Below are 16,737 nucleotides of genomic sequence, written 5' to 3'. Positions count from 1 at the left end.
CATGGACTTTTTTTTTTCCTCTTTGAGAACCTTCTCGGTTACATGTCAGTATTTTAGCACGGACCTCTGGGAAATAGGATGGCTCCCGTCCTCAAGGCTGATGGATGATAAAGCTCAGGGTACTGAGGCAGGTTGATTCAGGGCTGTTCGGGGGCAGGAAGGGCTCCATGCTCCCATTAAATCATGGTCATGGCTGAGCAGATATAAGGGGTGCCTAGTCTTTTTCAGGAAATGGTTTACCTGCAAACCTGCATGCTGCTGCCAGAAGCAGAATGTGCAGTAGATGTTGGGATGATGTAGGCACAGTAGATGAACTGGATGAATGCACACATGCACGGGTGCACAGATGGATGGATAGATGGATAAGGCCCGGATGAGAACTGTACAAAACACTTCAAGCTCATTAGCCCTTGATCCCTTCCAAGTCTCCAAACTCTGGGAGGCAGAAGGACAGAAGGACAGAAGGACAGCACCCCCTCCCTCTAGCTTAAGCTTGGGGGCCAGTCCTGAAGACAGGCTGAAGGTAGCTCCTCTAAGTACCCCTCAATACCCGCTGCCCTGTGTCACCTTGCTAACTTCTCCCAGGATTTTCCAGAAGCATTCAGGGCAGGGGCTGGTTCTCCCATTCACCCACTCCCAAATCCCAATTCTTGCAATTCTACCCTTCCAGACAAAGCCTGAAACAGTCACATGATTTCTGTCTCTGTTGCTGGCTCCCCCTCCAGCGTTTAAGTGCCTATTAGAGACAAAGAGACAGGAACGGAGAACAGTAACATCTGTTTTTACAACAAGCCAATGACAATGTGGATCTGGGGGTGGTGCACACATCAGCACCGGGGCCCAGATGCAGCCCTGCGGCTGCGGGAGCAACGGGCATTCACTCATCACTTCTCAGGGAGATTATCTCCCAATCAGTGGCTCCTGGCTGGTTGGTGTTTATCCTCACCTGGGGAAACGTCTCAAGCCACTGTTGCCTTGTGAGGCAGATCACGCTGACCTCTTGGTTGTATTCAGATCTCTGGTGGGCTGACCCCTGGTCCTGCCTTCTGGAGGCTATGACAACGTACAGAAGGGATGCTGGCCCAGGCCACAGAGCATAGTGGGAAAAGCACTGGGCTAGAAGTCAGAAGACCCAGTCCCTCGGTTCAGCTCCGTCACTGGTGCTGTGCTCTTGAGCTGCTGAATCTTGGGACGTAATCAGCAAGGTGCTAGCCCTGCTGAAGAATCCTCAGCTTCCTCATTAATAAACTGGGCCATGGCATTGCTCCAATATGACAATCAGCTTGTATGAAGCCAATCCAGGTGACAGGGCAGAGGAATTGGGAGTCACAGGGTGTGGTGTGTGTCTGTAGGTCTCCACCCAAGGCTGCTGCAGCCTGAAGCTGGCTCCAGATCTCAGGCATGGCTTGCATTGACAAAGCCAGTGATCAAATCACCCATCTCTCAAAGAGAAGCCCTGAGCCCCTCTCCCCAGTGGGGCTCCTATGCCCTGCCTCTTCTTCCTGCTTGCTAACACCCGCTAACACCCAGCGCAGCCGGTTTGGGAAGCTGGTTGGGTGCCAGAGAGCAAAGGGGGTGCTGAAGGGAACTGAGGAAAGGTTAGGGAGGGGAACGAGACAAAGCAGGGATAGAACGGGCGAGACAATAGCAAAAGAGGCAGCTGTGGTTCTTTCAACATTTTGAGACAGTTAAATTGAAAATGAGATCTATATAAAAAAAAGAAAGCCATGCGTCCTCTCTTGCCTTCAGAAGAAAGGAGAAGCAGTGCAAAGAGAAAGACTTTAACCCAAGGAATGCTGCACGTAGGGTCGGAAAAAAAATGGCTTCTCTGTGGCACTGCCTCTAGGTGGCTAGGTCACCTTGAAGGAGTCACCTAATCCCTCAGACCATCTTGACACAAGTTACCTTACCATGTCAGGACACAAGGGGGCTGGGTGAGAGACCGACGTATTCCCCCAAAGCCTGGTACCAGTGACTGTCAGGACTGTGGTTTATGTGACTGTGGCAGGCTGTGTTAGTTCACCAACGAGAGAGATGCAAATGCCCCCAACCCCGGGGACAAGCAGTAGGGCCCCAGGGCCAGGCTTTGCTTCTTGTAGGAGATGGGTCCTCCTGAGGAGGCAGGGGCTTTTCTCATAGCTCTTGCTGAGCCAGCTCCATGGCATCCGTCATACGGCCTGGGGCGCAGATTACACAGGCTCAGCCTCACTTGAGGGATTTGCCTATCTTCGCCTTCATCCGGTCCCCTGCTGCAGTTTTTCTTCAGGGAGGAATGGCTCTTCTCGGCAGAGCAGCCAGGCTCTGCAGCCAGCCAGCCGCAGCTCTGAACAGACAGGATAAAGAAGAGCCATATCTCTCTGCCTCTGCCTGGAGCCGCCCTGGGCTATCATTTGCTCAGAGTCCCCCTGGTTTCCTTGCATCCTTCCCAGGACCGCACCGAGATTGGTTATCTGGTAATTGAGACGATTCTACAAGGCAGAGCTCATTGCACTGGGTTCTGAGAATTTTTGATACTACGGGTGACACAAACTTCCAAACGGTCTCGCATATATGTGCACACGCAGGCACATGGACTTAGAGATATACTAACAACTTTGGTAAAATGGATTTGGGCATTCTGGAGATAGTCTTGCCTTGTTGAACTCAGACTATAGGCCAAGATGTGACCCTGAACCGAGGGGTCCCAGAAGACCCTCTGCAGCACAGTCAGCCTCTCTACCCAGCACTGCTCCTGGCGGGTCCCAGAACTGGGGAGCATTTAGGTGAGAAGTCACATGGACAACCTCTGACCCTGAGGCTGGCACCTCAATTTCTCCCACCTGAACAAAAACAGGCTTGGCTCTCTCCTGCAAGAAAGGCTCCGAAGAGGCAGGCGGATCTCTGAGTTCGAGGCCAGCCTGGTCTACAGAGCAAGGAACAAGACATTCAAGGCTACACAGAGAAACTTTGTCTCAAAAAACAAAACAAAACAAAAAGAAAAAGGCTCTGAATGGGTTGTCCTTGGTTGCTACAGAGAACTATATGTTAATGCCAGCGCGTAGCAACCATTGTGGTGGCCTAACAAAATAGCTGAGCGCCTGGGACAGCAGAAGTGAACCCCTTGGCCTCAGTAGATGCAGGCTCAGGACTTCTTCATGCAATGCTCTCCCCTCATCACTCAAGGCCATTCCTCTGGACCCGGGACCGGCAGCCTGGGCTGATTAAATGCCCTGCTATCCCCTTCTGCTTGTTTCTCAACAAGGTATCAATCACTTGGACGGCTTTGACCTTGGCAGTGATGAGGGAACCTTTGGCACATCTACCTAAACACAACAGTTGTCTGGCTATGCCCTCAAAGGAGACGGCCAAAATGTGGTCTTGGCAGCAGGCAGGGGTTTTCTCCAGCTGTGAAGATGGCTGCTCCAGCCCACCAGCACCTCTCCATGCTAACTCTTCCTAGGAACCCCGAGCTCCGCCCATTGCCATCTCTTCCCAGAAGCCCCTCCTGGTCCACTCCAATCAGCAGATGATCTCGACCCATCCGCTGCAGCTGTTGCTGTCTGTTCTAAGCTGACGATGTCACTGACTTTCCCCAAATGTAAGCATGCTTACCCAAATGGGCATCTCCACATTCCCTAAGCTCTCTGAAGGTGACCTTGAGCCTTCTCCACTGCCCCCTGTTGGCTGGCTGCATTCTCACCAGGCAAAGCGACTGGGCCGCCAGTGGCCAGGTGAATATGGAGAAAAGAGAAAACTGAGGGCATCCTGCATTGCTGGTGGGAGTAAAAGCTGGTACAGTCCCTTTAGAATCAGTGAGGTGATTTCTCAGAAAATTAGGAAACAACCTTCCTAAAAAACCCAGTTGTACCACTTTTGGGTATATATCCAAAAGATGCTCAATCATGCCACAAGGACATGTGCTCAACTTTGTTCGTAGCAGCATTATTTGTCATACCCAGAACCTGGAAACAACCTAAATGCCCTTCGACCAAAGAATGAATAAGGAAAATGTGGTGCATTTACACAATGGAGTACTACACAGCAGAAAAAAATAATGACATCTTGAAATTTGTAGGCAAATGGATGGAGTTAGAAAACATCATTTTGAGTGAGGTAACCCAGACCCAGAAAGACAAATATCATATGTACTCATTCGTAAGTGGTTTTTAAACATAAAGCAAAGAAAATCAGCCTACAAACCACAATCCCAGAGAACCTAGACAACAATGAGGACCCTAAGAGAGACATACCTGGATCTAATGTACATGGGAAGTAGAAAAAGACAAGATCTCCTGAGTAAATTGGGAGCACAGGGACCTTGGGAGAGGGTTGAAGGGGAGGGGAGAGTTAGGGAGAGGAGCAGAGAAAAAATGTAGAGCTCAATAAAAATCAATTAAAAAAGAAAAGAAAAGAAACCTTAATTGACCACTGTGGCCACGGGAAGGCCATGAGGGACTCTGGCCCTCTGAGGCCTCCACCACTATCCATCCTATTTCGCCTTCCTCACTCCTCCCAGGCCCAGGATGGCCCAGTGAATGGAGACCTCACGTGCAAGACGCTGTGAGGTGCCCAGCGACAGGACAAGGGGACATGGGAGGAAGTCCACACAGGCACAGACACGGCCCTCTCACTAGCTGGGAGACCTGGGCAAACTTAATCATCTCCCTCTTTTCAGCTTCTTGTCTTATGAAAAAAGACCTCAATACCCTATTCATGGAGCAGTTAGGAACATTAGAACGACGTCGTTAAGCTTTAGGACGAGGCCTGGCACGCAGCAAGCAAGCAATAACTGGCAACTTTACCATCATCGTTCTCATTTATCCTACACCTTAATTATGCACAGGTTTCCACAACATGAGCTCAACCTTAAGAGACCCTCGGAGTTACTCCCATAGTCCACGTCCACTTCCAACCCTGAGAGGAATTCATCTGTCCTCACTGCTCTGTGTCAGCCAGCTATGTAATATATCAGCGTGCTCTTCAAACCTGCCCCACAGGGCCTAGCCACTCCCACACCCCTCGGTCACTTGTGCCCAGCACTGTGCAGGTGCTGAGATAGACATTGTCTCACTTGCCCTGCCATCCATCTGCTGGGGGCCATTGACAATAAACACACTAGCAAATAGATACAGAACACACACTGGAATTGTCTTGTTAAATCTGGCTGTATCTTAGCAATGGGGCCAGGCATCCAGCAGGACATCAAGGAGCTGCTGGAGCCCATGTTAGCAGTGGGCCTGAGGTGTGTGCCAGAGGCCAGTGGCCACCCAGCCTCAGTAATGGGTCTGGCTTAGGAGAAACAGGCAGGTTAGTTGGGTGTTAAATTTGGTAGGCAGGCTGGTTGAGGCTACACACACAGCTTGGTTAGGAATCCGAGCTTCATTGCTAGCGCCTGTGTGATCTTGACTCAGCTGCTTCTCTCTTCTAGGCTGAAAATAACTCTTGCTGGGCAGTGGTGGCACACGCCTTTATCCCAGCACTCGGGAGGCAGAGGCAGGCGGATCTCTGTGAGTTAGAGGCCAATCTGATCTACAAAGCGAATTCCAGTAAGCTCTCCAAAGCTACACAGAGAAACACTTTCTCAAAACAAATAAACAAAATCTGGCTGTATCTCTGCCTATGGAGGTGATTCCAACTGTACTGTAAAATGCAGATGCAAGGTTATGGCTGAAGCATGGATTATGGACTTTGAGGCATGCCCTTAATCACACCCACGGAGGCTAGACCAATTTCCCCCTATTCTCCACCCAGCTTGGTGTGTGACCTAGACACTCACTGGGTCCTCTAGAACATCTACATCTTGGGGGTCAGGACGGGGCTGGTCAGAGAAAGCGTGCTACACGAATCTAATTGGTCCTAATAATCAAAACCTAGAGTCAGATATTAGGGGGTGAAAGCTGAAAGATCAGAGAGCATAACATCCAGCCACTAGTTCTTTCCTCTATGAACGCCTCAGATCCAATGAGGTATCCTGTCTCTACAAGTCCTCAGACTGAATGCATGACCCTATCTCTAGGACTCCTCAGACTGAATGAATGCCTTGAGCTCCTGTCTCCTCCCGTCTTATATTCCTCTCTGTCCAGTCATATCCCTTACTGTCTCCACCTTCCCAGCGTCGGAATTGAAAACCTGTGACTCCCAAGTACTGGAATTAAAGGTGTGAGCCGGCACCACCTGCCTCTTTCTCTTTTAGACTGGAATCAATCTCACGTTGCCCAGAGTGACCTCGAACCCACAAAGATCCTTCTGCCTCTGCCTCCCAAGTGCTGGGATTAAAGGTGTACACCACCACTGCCTGGCCTCTATGGCTAACAAGTGGCTTAGCTCTGCACTCTGATCTTCAGGCAAGCTTTATTTGTTAGATCACAACAAAATATCACCACAAGGGTGTCTCCCAGTTACAGCTGCCTACCTCTGCTGGTGGGTTCCTGATATGCCAGACTCAGCCCCTCACCAGGGCCTCAGGCAGAACCTGACCAGGCTTCACCACCCTTTGGTGCCGTGGTTTGGTCATTCACCATGGGAGAGAAGCACAAACGTCAGCAGGCTGAGACACGAGCGAGTGCAGGCTCTTGCCAGAGGCATTGCTTTTACATCAGCCTGCATGGTCCACAGCCAGTAATGAACGAGGCCGACAGTCCATTAGCAGTGGGCACACGGGAGAGAGGGCAGCTGTCAGTCACCTCACCTCCAGGGCCGTTGAGAGTGAAGCCAACAGCACGGACATGGGTTTGGATGTGGGTCTGTATGCAATTTTTCTAAGACAAACAAAACAGGAAGGGAGTATCAGTCAACACAGCCGGGAGGTCCCTGAGAAGCTGAAATGTCAACATGCCCCTTGTACGCTGGGTTTCCTCTGTTCCCAACCGCCAGGTCTGAGCAGGTCTGGGAGGCAACTCTCCAGCAGCATAACCATAGCACAGGGCCACAGGACCCCAGTTGTCTCATCCGAGTTCTCTCTGATGTGACTCTGTGCTCGGTCTTCTTGACAAGTCAGGGCTTTTCCTCTTGAATGCCTGTAGTTACCAGAAACTCAGCACCCGCTGGGATGCTCTGAGTACCCGCCCCGCTCGCTCATGGCTAGAGAAGTTCCTTTTAACACCAGAGCTTAAATGTGGGGCTGGGTAAGTCCCATCTGCATGCCCCGGTTGTCCTCTTTGAACACAATGTACCCAGCCCAATCACTCTTCCCCCAAGACAGCGTCCTTTTGGGTCTCCAGGCTAAAGTGGTTTTACATGCCCTCACCCTTCTTCCAAATGCTTCTTGGACAAGATCCAGATTGTTAATAACACCCTCAAAATATGGTTCCCACGCTGGGAAAAAGGAAAATCTCTGCTGCAGCTGTTACCCATCACACACACACACACACACACACACACACTCGCTCGCTCGCACGCACGCACGCACACACACACACACACCCCTAAAAATGAAGTTGGCTCCCAACCCTATCTTCACTCTGCGTTCCACATCCTGTCAACAGCTCCTCTGAAGTCCGTGTGCATTGCTCTATGATACGCTCTTGATCTGGTTGATCCAGGTTGACTCTTTCCATGGCGAACACGGCATGCGGGTTCAGGACCAGTCTATGAAAAATGGCCAATGCAGGGATGACCAGTCCTTCTGCCTCCTTCTTCTCCACAGTAACCTTCACCAAGGTCATCACTGTCTCAGTCTGAGGTTAGGGCCAGATCCCGAGTGTGGGTCTGGTTACTAATGCAGAAGTAGCAGAAAGAAAAACAGCATACGCTGGATTCACAAATCAGCCCCTCCAGCCCCAGAGCAGGCCAGCCCTGAGCTTCCAAGGTCTTCTAGGCAGGGCACTGTGCAAAGGTTCAGCAATGGTATAGAAGGAGGCAGCTCTGAGCAGCAGAGGGGGACAGAGACCACAGAAAGGATAGCTCACCGAGCAAGGGTAGAAAAAATGGGTATGGGGTGGCAGGGACCAGTGTGCCCCACAGGCCCATGGTTCCTGTCAGCAGGAAGTGGTATCCAGAACGATTCAAGAGAAGCAGAGTGAATTCCAGGCCTGAAGCCCAGCACCAGGCAGCAGAAAAGACCTTACAGCCAGTGAATGGGAGGACTAAAGGCCAATGTAAAATCCCTGACTTCCAGTTCCCAAGAGACTGGGGGGGATCCCCAGTGACCAACCCAACAGGCAATGGAAAAGCCTAAGGTGACTGGAGTTCGATTCCCTGCTAGTCACTGGGTAAGCAGGATAAATCTGACTCAGCTGGTAAAGGCGTGTGACCATGCAGCCTAGCGCCATCCCTGAAACACCCACAGCCACATCTGCTCTCACGCCACAGGTCAGCCCCTTTCCAATCACATCCGACAGCGACTCTGTATTTATTCACATTCACTTGTTCTCTTGACCCTCAAAGCGGCCTTCTAATTCCTGAGCCCCCTAATTATCAGTCCCTCCAGAAGCCCTTCCTCCGGGGCTCCTGAGAGCTTCCATTCGGGCCGCCTTACTCCGGTTGCTAATAGCAGGTGTTGAATCTAGCTGGGCAAGGGGCAGAAGGCAGGGCTCACTCGAACGTGCAGTTGAAGGCTGCCTACCCTGCTGCCGCTGACACACTGATCCGTCAGCTGTCTCCCACGGTGCGTTCAGCCTCAGGAATTTATCTAGCTACAGTGATATCCGTTCCACATATCTCTGCCTCGTTCATAAGGATATATTGCCAAACGCCTGGCCAAAACGTAAACTCACTCCATCTACTACCAGTTCCTAATCCATCAGCGTGGTGACCTAGCAGCAGAAAAATATAAATAGGGAAGGATAGCGGGAAATGAGGTTAATGCAGTCTGGCCAGCCGGCTCTGAATGGTCCCTACCACCTTTCCTAAGGGCCCTTATCCTAGGCAGGGTTAACACCATAACCAAAGCAACTTGGGGAGGAAAAGATTCACTTGGCTTACACTTCCACATCACTGTTCATCACTAGAAGACAAGACAGGACCTAAACACGACAGGGAGCTGGAGGCTGGAGCTGATACAGAGGCCATGCCATGGAGGGGTGCTGCTTATTGGTTTGCTCCCCATGGCTTGCTCAGCCTGCTTTTTTTTATAAAATCCAGGACTACCACCCAGTGACAACATCACCCATCACAGGCTGGGCCCTCCCAACATCAATCACTAACTAAGAAAATGCCCTTCATGCTTGCCCACAGCCCAGGCCGACAGAGGCATCTCTCAGCTGAGGTTCTTCCCAGTGACTCTAGCTTGGTCAAATTGACACGAGACCAGCCAACATCGCCCATCAACGCTGTGCAAACAGTACCCAGATTCATTGCTGGTAATGCGGTGCCCCTACCACACTGCACTGTCCCAAAGGCCTGGAATGAGATTTGTTTTGGAGACAGGGTCTCACTGTGTGTCCCTGGCAGGCCTCAGACTCCTAGAGATCCCCCAGCCTGTCTCCCAAGTGCGGGAATTAAATGCGTGTGCCACCGTGCCTGGCACTCCGAGATCTCTGCACATTTCCACAGGAAGAGAAGCAGGAGGAAGCAAAGAAACACGAAGCCACTGATGGACGTTTTCTCATATTTTAATTAACAAATCTACAGGAAACCTTCATTAAATCAGGAGACATGATATAAATTATAGTGGCCTGTATATAAAATGTGGCACTAAATATGGCCTCTGGGATCATATATAAAAATAGACATTAAAATATGTACCAGAGCATGGTACAGCAGCGGACACAGTTCTGATGGGGACAGCCATGTCAGACCTGGACCATGAAAGCCACTGGTCCTGCAGGTGACTGGTCAGCCCCCAGCAGGGGTCCTAGGTTCTTCTCCAAAGGCAAAGCCCTCAAAGGCACCAAATGCCACAAACCTGGTGTGCTGGGAAGAACAGGAAAGGAGCGCTCCTGTCTAAGATTCCTGGATTTCTTCCAAGCTCAGGGACCCTAGCTCTCTTTTAGACAAACATCTTGACTACAAAGGAACCCGGGGCAATTTTGAAACATATTTTTTCCTAAGGAAGTGACCCAGTGCTAACTCAAGGTCATTTTCTGCAGGCTAAGCCCGCAGTGCCCTCCAGGACAACTGATCACAATGAGGACGTGATCATCTCAGTGCAAGGGGGCGACCTCAGTGCAGACATTACACTCCAAGTGTCCAAGAGGAGGAGGTGAGACACCACTGGCCCCTCGGATGAGACCTCACTGAAACCACCCCATCTGAGCATGGCAACAGGCGCAGGGAGAGGAGGGGGCCATATTTCATAGCTGTTTCCCTGGCCGGGCTTCCCACTCTGGCTGAGTGGGGCCAGGACTGCTATCCATTGGCTGGTACGTTCAATAGGGCCTGCTTTGGCCATCCTGAGGCTCTGTGGATGGGGACAGGTGTCCCTGACTCGTGTGTTACTGCTGCCCACAGTCTGGGGACTGGGAAACCGATGGAAGGACAGACAGAGATGCAGGGGAGGCAACCGGGAGAAGACAGGCCTGTGGGCTTTAAATGTGCATCCCACTACCACTTCGTGTCCCAATGATTGGCATCCTAGTGGATTCTACAGAGGAAAGCAGTCCCTACCCCCACCCCGACGAGTTTTACTGAAAGCAGAGTGCTTTCCTCAGCCGCCCCAGGCTTGACTATCTTGCTGCAGGGTGAACTGACATTTTCCTCACCAGTGGCGTTGAGTGAAAGGAGAGATGAAGGACAGAAATGTCGAAACCACCCACCACCTAGGCAAAAAGCCGGGAGCCACATGGTTGTTAATGAAGGGCTTTCTCTCTAGCAAGCAGCATTCAGGGGACAGGTGTTCCATGTTAATGGGACCTGGCACCAATTATTGCCATTTCCTGTGTGCCAAGGTAACAGGGCAGTACTGTGCTTTGTCACTGCGGCTCTTTTGGGACACAGATCCTTCACGAATTGTTAGGGCATTCTGTTCAGAACAAGGGAGATGGGCCTTCCATCCTAAAGTGGCCTGACAACGCCCTCTAGTGGGGATTATAAACAACAGCAGGACAGTATGTTCAATTCATCCTCGGACATCCTCGGACATCCTCGGAGAGTGATTTCGGGGCTCCCCATAACATGGGAAACAAAACACAGCAGATTATCCTGATGAAGATAATCCTAACACACAAGGGTGGGAGCTGGCAGCCCACGCTGGGCACCCACCCTGGCCAGCTGCACCCCTTCTCAGTCTCTGGCTTCTGCACATCCTAAGGAGAGGCTGTGCTGTGGAGGGAGCTAATAGTCACCTCAGAGTCTGGGCAGGCTGCCTGCCGGTGCCAGGATGATGCCAAAGACGTAGAAAAGCCCCAGAAGGAGGTTGAGCTTGGCTGTCCTCTGGGGTAGCTTGTTGAAAGCCTGGCTGCGGAACTGCCTCTCAAGGGAGAAGGCCACGGGGATGGTGAGCAGGGGTAGCGCCAGGCTGATGCTGCAGTGTGTGGCCAGGATGCTGAAGATCAGGTAAGGCAGAAAGAGCAGCGTGGTGTAGAGCACGTAGGAGAAGGTGGGCCCGATGAGGATGGCCAGAGTGACAATGCCGGCCTCCTGGTCAGACTCCATGTCCCTGGTGTTGTTGGAATGGAGAATGGCCTCCGTGCTGAGGGCCAGAGGAATGGCATACACTAGAGGGAAGATGGCCAAGGACCCCACCTGGACAGCGTAGGCGAACATCACAGCCAGGGGACCGAAAGTGATGAGGATGATGAGGTCTCCCAGTGCCACATACTTGAATCCAATTCCTGCAGCCAGAAAAGCCAGAGATGCAGTGTGAATCAAAGGCTGTCCAAGAGATAGCCGTGTCTGGTGAGAGGCTGTGATGGTATGCAATCACTGGGGTACCCCAATAAATGACCCAGTACAGACTCAGGTCTCTGAGCTCAAATGCCAGGTACTTGCCAAGTTTACCTTTTAGGTTTTATCCCCAAAACCAGTTTCTGCTACAAAGTGTCCTGAACTCCCAGTACACAGAGATGATACAAGTACAAGAACATGCAAAGGCTTATGATCCACTACATTAGACCATCAAGTTCTGCCTTCTCCAGCCCTGTAAGGCAGAATGTCCATCATGCCTCTTTCCCCTCTAGTCTTTCTTCTGGCTTAAAAGACCCCACTGAAACACCATGGCATTTCACAGCCTACACACTTCCATATAAGAAGCTGCCACTCATACACACAATGAGAAAACCAGTGACAGTTATTGTGCAGGGCTCCCCCTGAGGTTTCCTTCAAAACCAAGCCATTCCTAGCGACCATTCTGCTCCTAGGCCTGCCTGTAACTCCTCTTTCCACCCTCCTCCCTCCATCTCCAGCACCGCACTACATCCCAAGATCAAATCAGGGTCACCTTACTCTGGAATACTATTATACTTCCTAGGTGGCCTTTGATCTTGTAAGAACCTCCCACCCCATTCCAGTGTTCCTTTAAAACTCTGGGTTTGCCCTTTTTCCCAACACACCCTCAAACCCTCAACATCCCTGTGTCTTTGGAATCAAAGTCCCAGCAACTGGCTTGCCAGACATGGCTCCCACTGAGAGTATTTGGCACAGAGCTACAGTAACAAACACTTCAACCTGGAACTGAGGTCAGGAGGTCAAGAATATTTCCCATTCAGACTGAAACAGTAAAGTCACGTGCAATGGTGGGAGGTGGGCATTAGGATCCAAACTTTGGTTGCTACAGTAACAGAGAAGCCTTTGGATCTGGTGATGCTATAAGGCACAGCCTCAGATTATCTGATTATATTTTACCCAGTCTAAAATAAGAGATGACATGCCAGGCAGTGGTTGCGCACGCCTTCACTCCTAGCACTTGGGAGGCAGAGGCAGGCAGGTTTCTGTGAGTTCAAGGCCAGCCTGGTCTACAGCATGAGTTCCAGGATAGGCTCCAAAGCTAAACAGAGAAATCCTGTCTCAAAAAACTAAAATGAGGTGGGGGGTAACAGATGACAATGATCTTCAGGGGATCTAAAACCATAGGAACTAAGGACCAAGATCTGGCCAACTTCACCTTCACAGAAGTAATGGGCCTGCTGGCACCAAATGAGCACCCCTCGTTTTTAAAATACAGCACCCCCACAAGGCATCACAGGCATGACCCCTCAGTTTCCCAGCACCAGGAAGCTGATTCCACACAGCCACACTGTGTGTCAATAACTTGGTTATCTGAGGACATGTGCCCAGGAGGAGGTGCCTGTGAGAGAGCAGCAGCCCATGTTCCCCGCACACTGCACGTACTCAGGAAGCCTCCCCTCAGGCTAGGCTAGCATGACGCTCTCCTACTTTCTCTTACATTCGCTGACCCACACACCACAACAGGACGCCGGATGGGGAAGATGTAACCTCTGGCCGGATGATCCAAAGACCCCTCCTTCCTCAGATCAGCAAGCAAAAAGTGACTCAGCTTCCTATGGAGCCTCAGCCATGAGCACGCTTCCCGGCCACTCTGGGTGCTCTCACTTCTTCCTGAAGCCCCTCACTTCTACATGGCTGTTTGCTACCTCCACTGCAAAAGGCATGGCTTTCTTCCTTCTCTTTTCCATCTTCCTCTTCCCAGCAGCTAGAGATGTGCAGCTCGCTTTGACTCTAACAGAACTATACTCAAGCTTCAAAATAAAGCAAAACAAACAAAATAGGGGTGGTGGCACATGCCTTTAATCCCAGCACTCAGGAGGCAAAGGTAGGAAGGTCTCTGTGAGTTCGAGGCCAGCCTGGTCTACAAGAGCTAGTTCCAGGACAGGCTTCAAAGCTACAGAGAAACCCTGTCTTGAAAAACCAAACAAACAAAATCACAACAGAAACCTGGGTCCCCACCTTAAGCAGGTCTTCCTCTAAAGCCAAGCACAAAGCCACTCAAGGATAAGAAAGGTTTTACAGTCTTGAGTTTATCTGATGTAAGAAAATGACAGAGCTTCTGGAGAGAGAACTAAGTGTAAGACATGGCCCGAACGCTCCTGACTCAGAGATGCGACCCACACGGGAGTCTCCTTTTAAGCATTCCCATCCCTCCCGACACCATGTTCTGAAGGAAACAGCACAGTGAAATACTGGGACCATTCTCTGTCTAGCAGCCAGAACTAATCCGTTAAGACCTACGTCAAAAGTTGGCCAGGTGACAGTGCACGCCTGCAACACTAGCACTTGCAAGACAGAGGCAGGAGGAGCCTGGGTTTCTAGCCAGCCCTGCTACACACAGAGGCTAACTCAGGGAGGGAGCTGGCAGAGGCGCAGAGCCACTGAAGTCTCCTGCCGCTGTGGGAATATGAGCAGTACAAGTGCTGCTTCTTGGGTTAGCAGCTCTTTGTAGAAGTAAACGGCACCCAGTGGAGGCCACGGCAGTTTCATTTCCAGGCATTTACTCAAGAGAAATGAAAACAAATACTCATAAAAAGACTTGAACATGAATGCTCAGTCACAATAGAAAAAAGAGACACAAGCCCAAGGTCCCTGAACAGGTGAACAGAACACAGTTGGTGTGTCTCTCAACAGATGCTGCTCAACAATAAAAAGGAGCTGCTGACATGTGTGACAACATGGTGAGCTTCCAAAACATCACAGGGGCAAAGGAAGCCAGACTCAAAGCGCTCACATGGAGGTCAGACATAGTAGCCCACACTTTTCATCTCAGCCCTCGGGATGCACAGGCAGGAGGATCTCTATGAGCTGAAGGCCAGCCTGGTTTACATAGCGTATTCCAAGCTAGCCAGTACCACATAGAGAGACCCTGTCTCAAAAAAACAAAACAAAACAAAACCAAAAAACAAACAAAACAAACAAACACAAAACTCAAAGCAAAACAAAACCAAAAAATCCCCCAAAACGAAAACAGAGTTCATATTGCAATAAACAAAGTCACAAGCGACCCATGTGGAATGGGTCCCTCTACACGGCACTCTAGACCACGCAAAACTAACCTGAGTGAAAGAAACTAGAAGAGTAGTTACCTGCGCATAGATGAGACGGATGGGGCTGGCAGGAAGAGCCCAAGGAAGCACTAGGGGTAATGGAGAAGCAGGGACTACACAGCTGCTCATGTTCGTCAAGGTTCACCAAACAAACACACTTCACTGCATGTCAATTCTCTACCAATAAAGGCCAATGTTAAAAGGAAATCAACAGATGGGCAGTGGTGGTACACACCTGTAATCCCAGCATTCTGAGACAGGCAGATCTCTGAGCTCAAGGTCAGTCTGAACTACAGAGTTCCAGGAGAAACTCTGTCTTGGGCAGGCGGGGAGAGAAGATTACAAAAAGAAAAAGGAAATCTACAGTGCTGGAGAGCTGTCTCAGTGGTTAGGGTCTTCCAGAGGACCCAGGTTCGGTTCCCAGCACCCACTGTCTATGTGCTGCTTTTATTGGTTAATGAGTAAATAAACTGGTTTGGCCTATAGCAAGGCAAAACATAGCTAGGTGGGGAAAACTAAACTAAATGTTGGAAGAAAAAAGGCGGAGTCAGAGAAAAGCCATGTAGCGCCTCCGAAGACAGACACCAGGGATGGAACTTTACCCAGTAAAGCAAAGTCATGTGGCGATACACAGATTAATGGAGATGGGTTAGTTTAGGATATGAGTTAGCCAGAAATACACTTAAGCAATTGGCCTAGCAGTGATTTAAATAATATAGTTTTTGTGTGATTATTTCTGGAGTTTGGGCAGCCAGGAAATGAACGAGTGGCCTCTTACAATAAGGTTCAGTTGTAAGCCAGGCTGCCTCTGCTTCCTTGCTGGAATTATAGACATCTACCATCACCAGGCTAACTGCAATTTTAAATAAGACAGAAATCAAAGCCTTCCAAAGAAGGCGACATGGGTGGAAGTTAGAGTAAGCCACACAGATGGGGAAGAGCGTTCCACAGAGAGACGGGCACCTGTAAAGTGCATAGCTTGATGTTGCAGGTCCAAGAGGAAGGTGAGGGCAAGTTAGAGCTGGGGAGACAGAGTTATGCAGACAATGCGGCGTCCTGGCTGTCACTAGGAGGACTTGGCTTTACTCTGGATGAGATGGGAGCCACTCAAGAATGTTAAACAGAGGGCTTCCAGCTGCCTTCCACTAACACCTGGCAATAACCTGAAAGGGATGAGGGCAGATGCATAAAGACCCTTAGGAGCTTCTGCAATACTCCAGGGAGAGAGTCATGGCGGAGGCAGCACATGGGGGAGGGGGGGATGTGGTCAGATCTCAGAAATACAACTTGCCGACGCCAGATATAAGATTATAAGATGCTGGTGCCAGATATGAGTCTAGTCAAGCATAGTGGCGCACACCTGGCAGAGGCAGGTAGATCTCTGAGACCAGCCTGGTCTACAAAGTGAGTTCTCAAACAGACATGGCTATACAGAGAAACCCTGTCTCAAAACAACAACAACAACAGAAGTCAAAAAGGATGCTCACAGCTTTGGGTCTAAAGAGCTAGAAGGATGAAGTTATGAGGGGGCTAGGGGTGCAGCTCAGTGGTGGATGGAGTACCTGTCTAGCATGTGAGGGACATACACACATTAAAAAACAGGAGAAAAAAAATGCCATTGAATAAAATGAGAAAATCTGTAGGTGGCAAATATCCTAGCAGAGATGAACAGGAATTTGATTTGAGGCTTCTTCTAGGAGTGACTAAGAGCTGCGTGTGGCAAGGGTGTGGTTCACAGGTAAGGAACACACTTGCCATGCTGTACCACTGAGCAGAACACTGGGTGCTGTCCAGTCCCCAGCATCTACGCCCCCAAAGATGCCAGATCTGAGCCTGAGTTTCCGAGCCTAGAGCTCGAGAGTCCCCAGCTCAAATGAGATGGCTA

At 50.4% G+C, this 16,737-nt stretch overlaps 1 protein-coding gene across 1 annotated transcript in view; it reads right to left on the bottom strand.

The window, feature by feature from the left end:
* Positions 1-9,514: 9,514 nt before the first annotated feature.
* Positions 9,515-16,737, bottom strand: part of Ubiad1 (UbiA prenyltransferase domain containing 1) — an 11,973-nt gene continuing 4,750 nt past the window's right edge. The window contains exon 2 of the mRNA XM_048461632.3: positions 9,515-11,690. Coding sequence (XP_048317589.1) covers positions 11,203-11,690 — 488 coding nt within the window. The 3' untranslated portion in view covers positions 9,515-11,202. The remainder of the gene's footprint in view (positions 11,691-16,737) is intronic.

The sequence above is a fragment of the Myodes glareolus genome, chromosome 6, assembly GCF_982192425.1.
Source record: "Myodes glareolus chromosome 6, mMyoGla1.1, whole genome shotgun sequence".
In the NCBI taxonomy this organism is placed as follows: domain Eukaryota; kingdom Metazoa; phylum Chordata; class Mammalia; order Rodentia; family Cricetidae; genus Myodes; species Myodes glareolus.
Note: the sequence above shows the minus strand (reverse complement) of the source record. Positions and strands in the feature narration are given on the sequence as shown.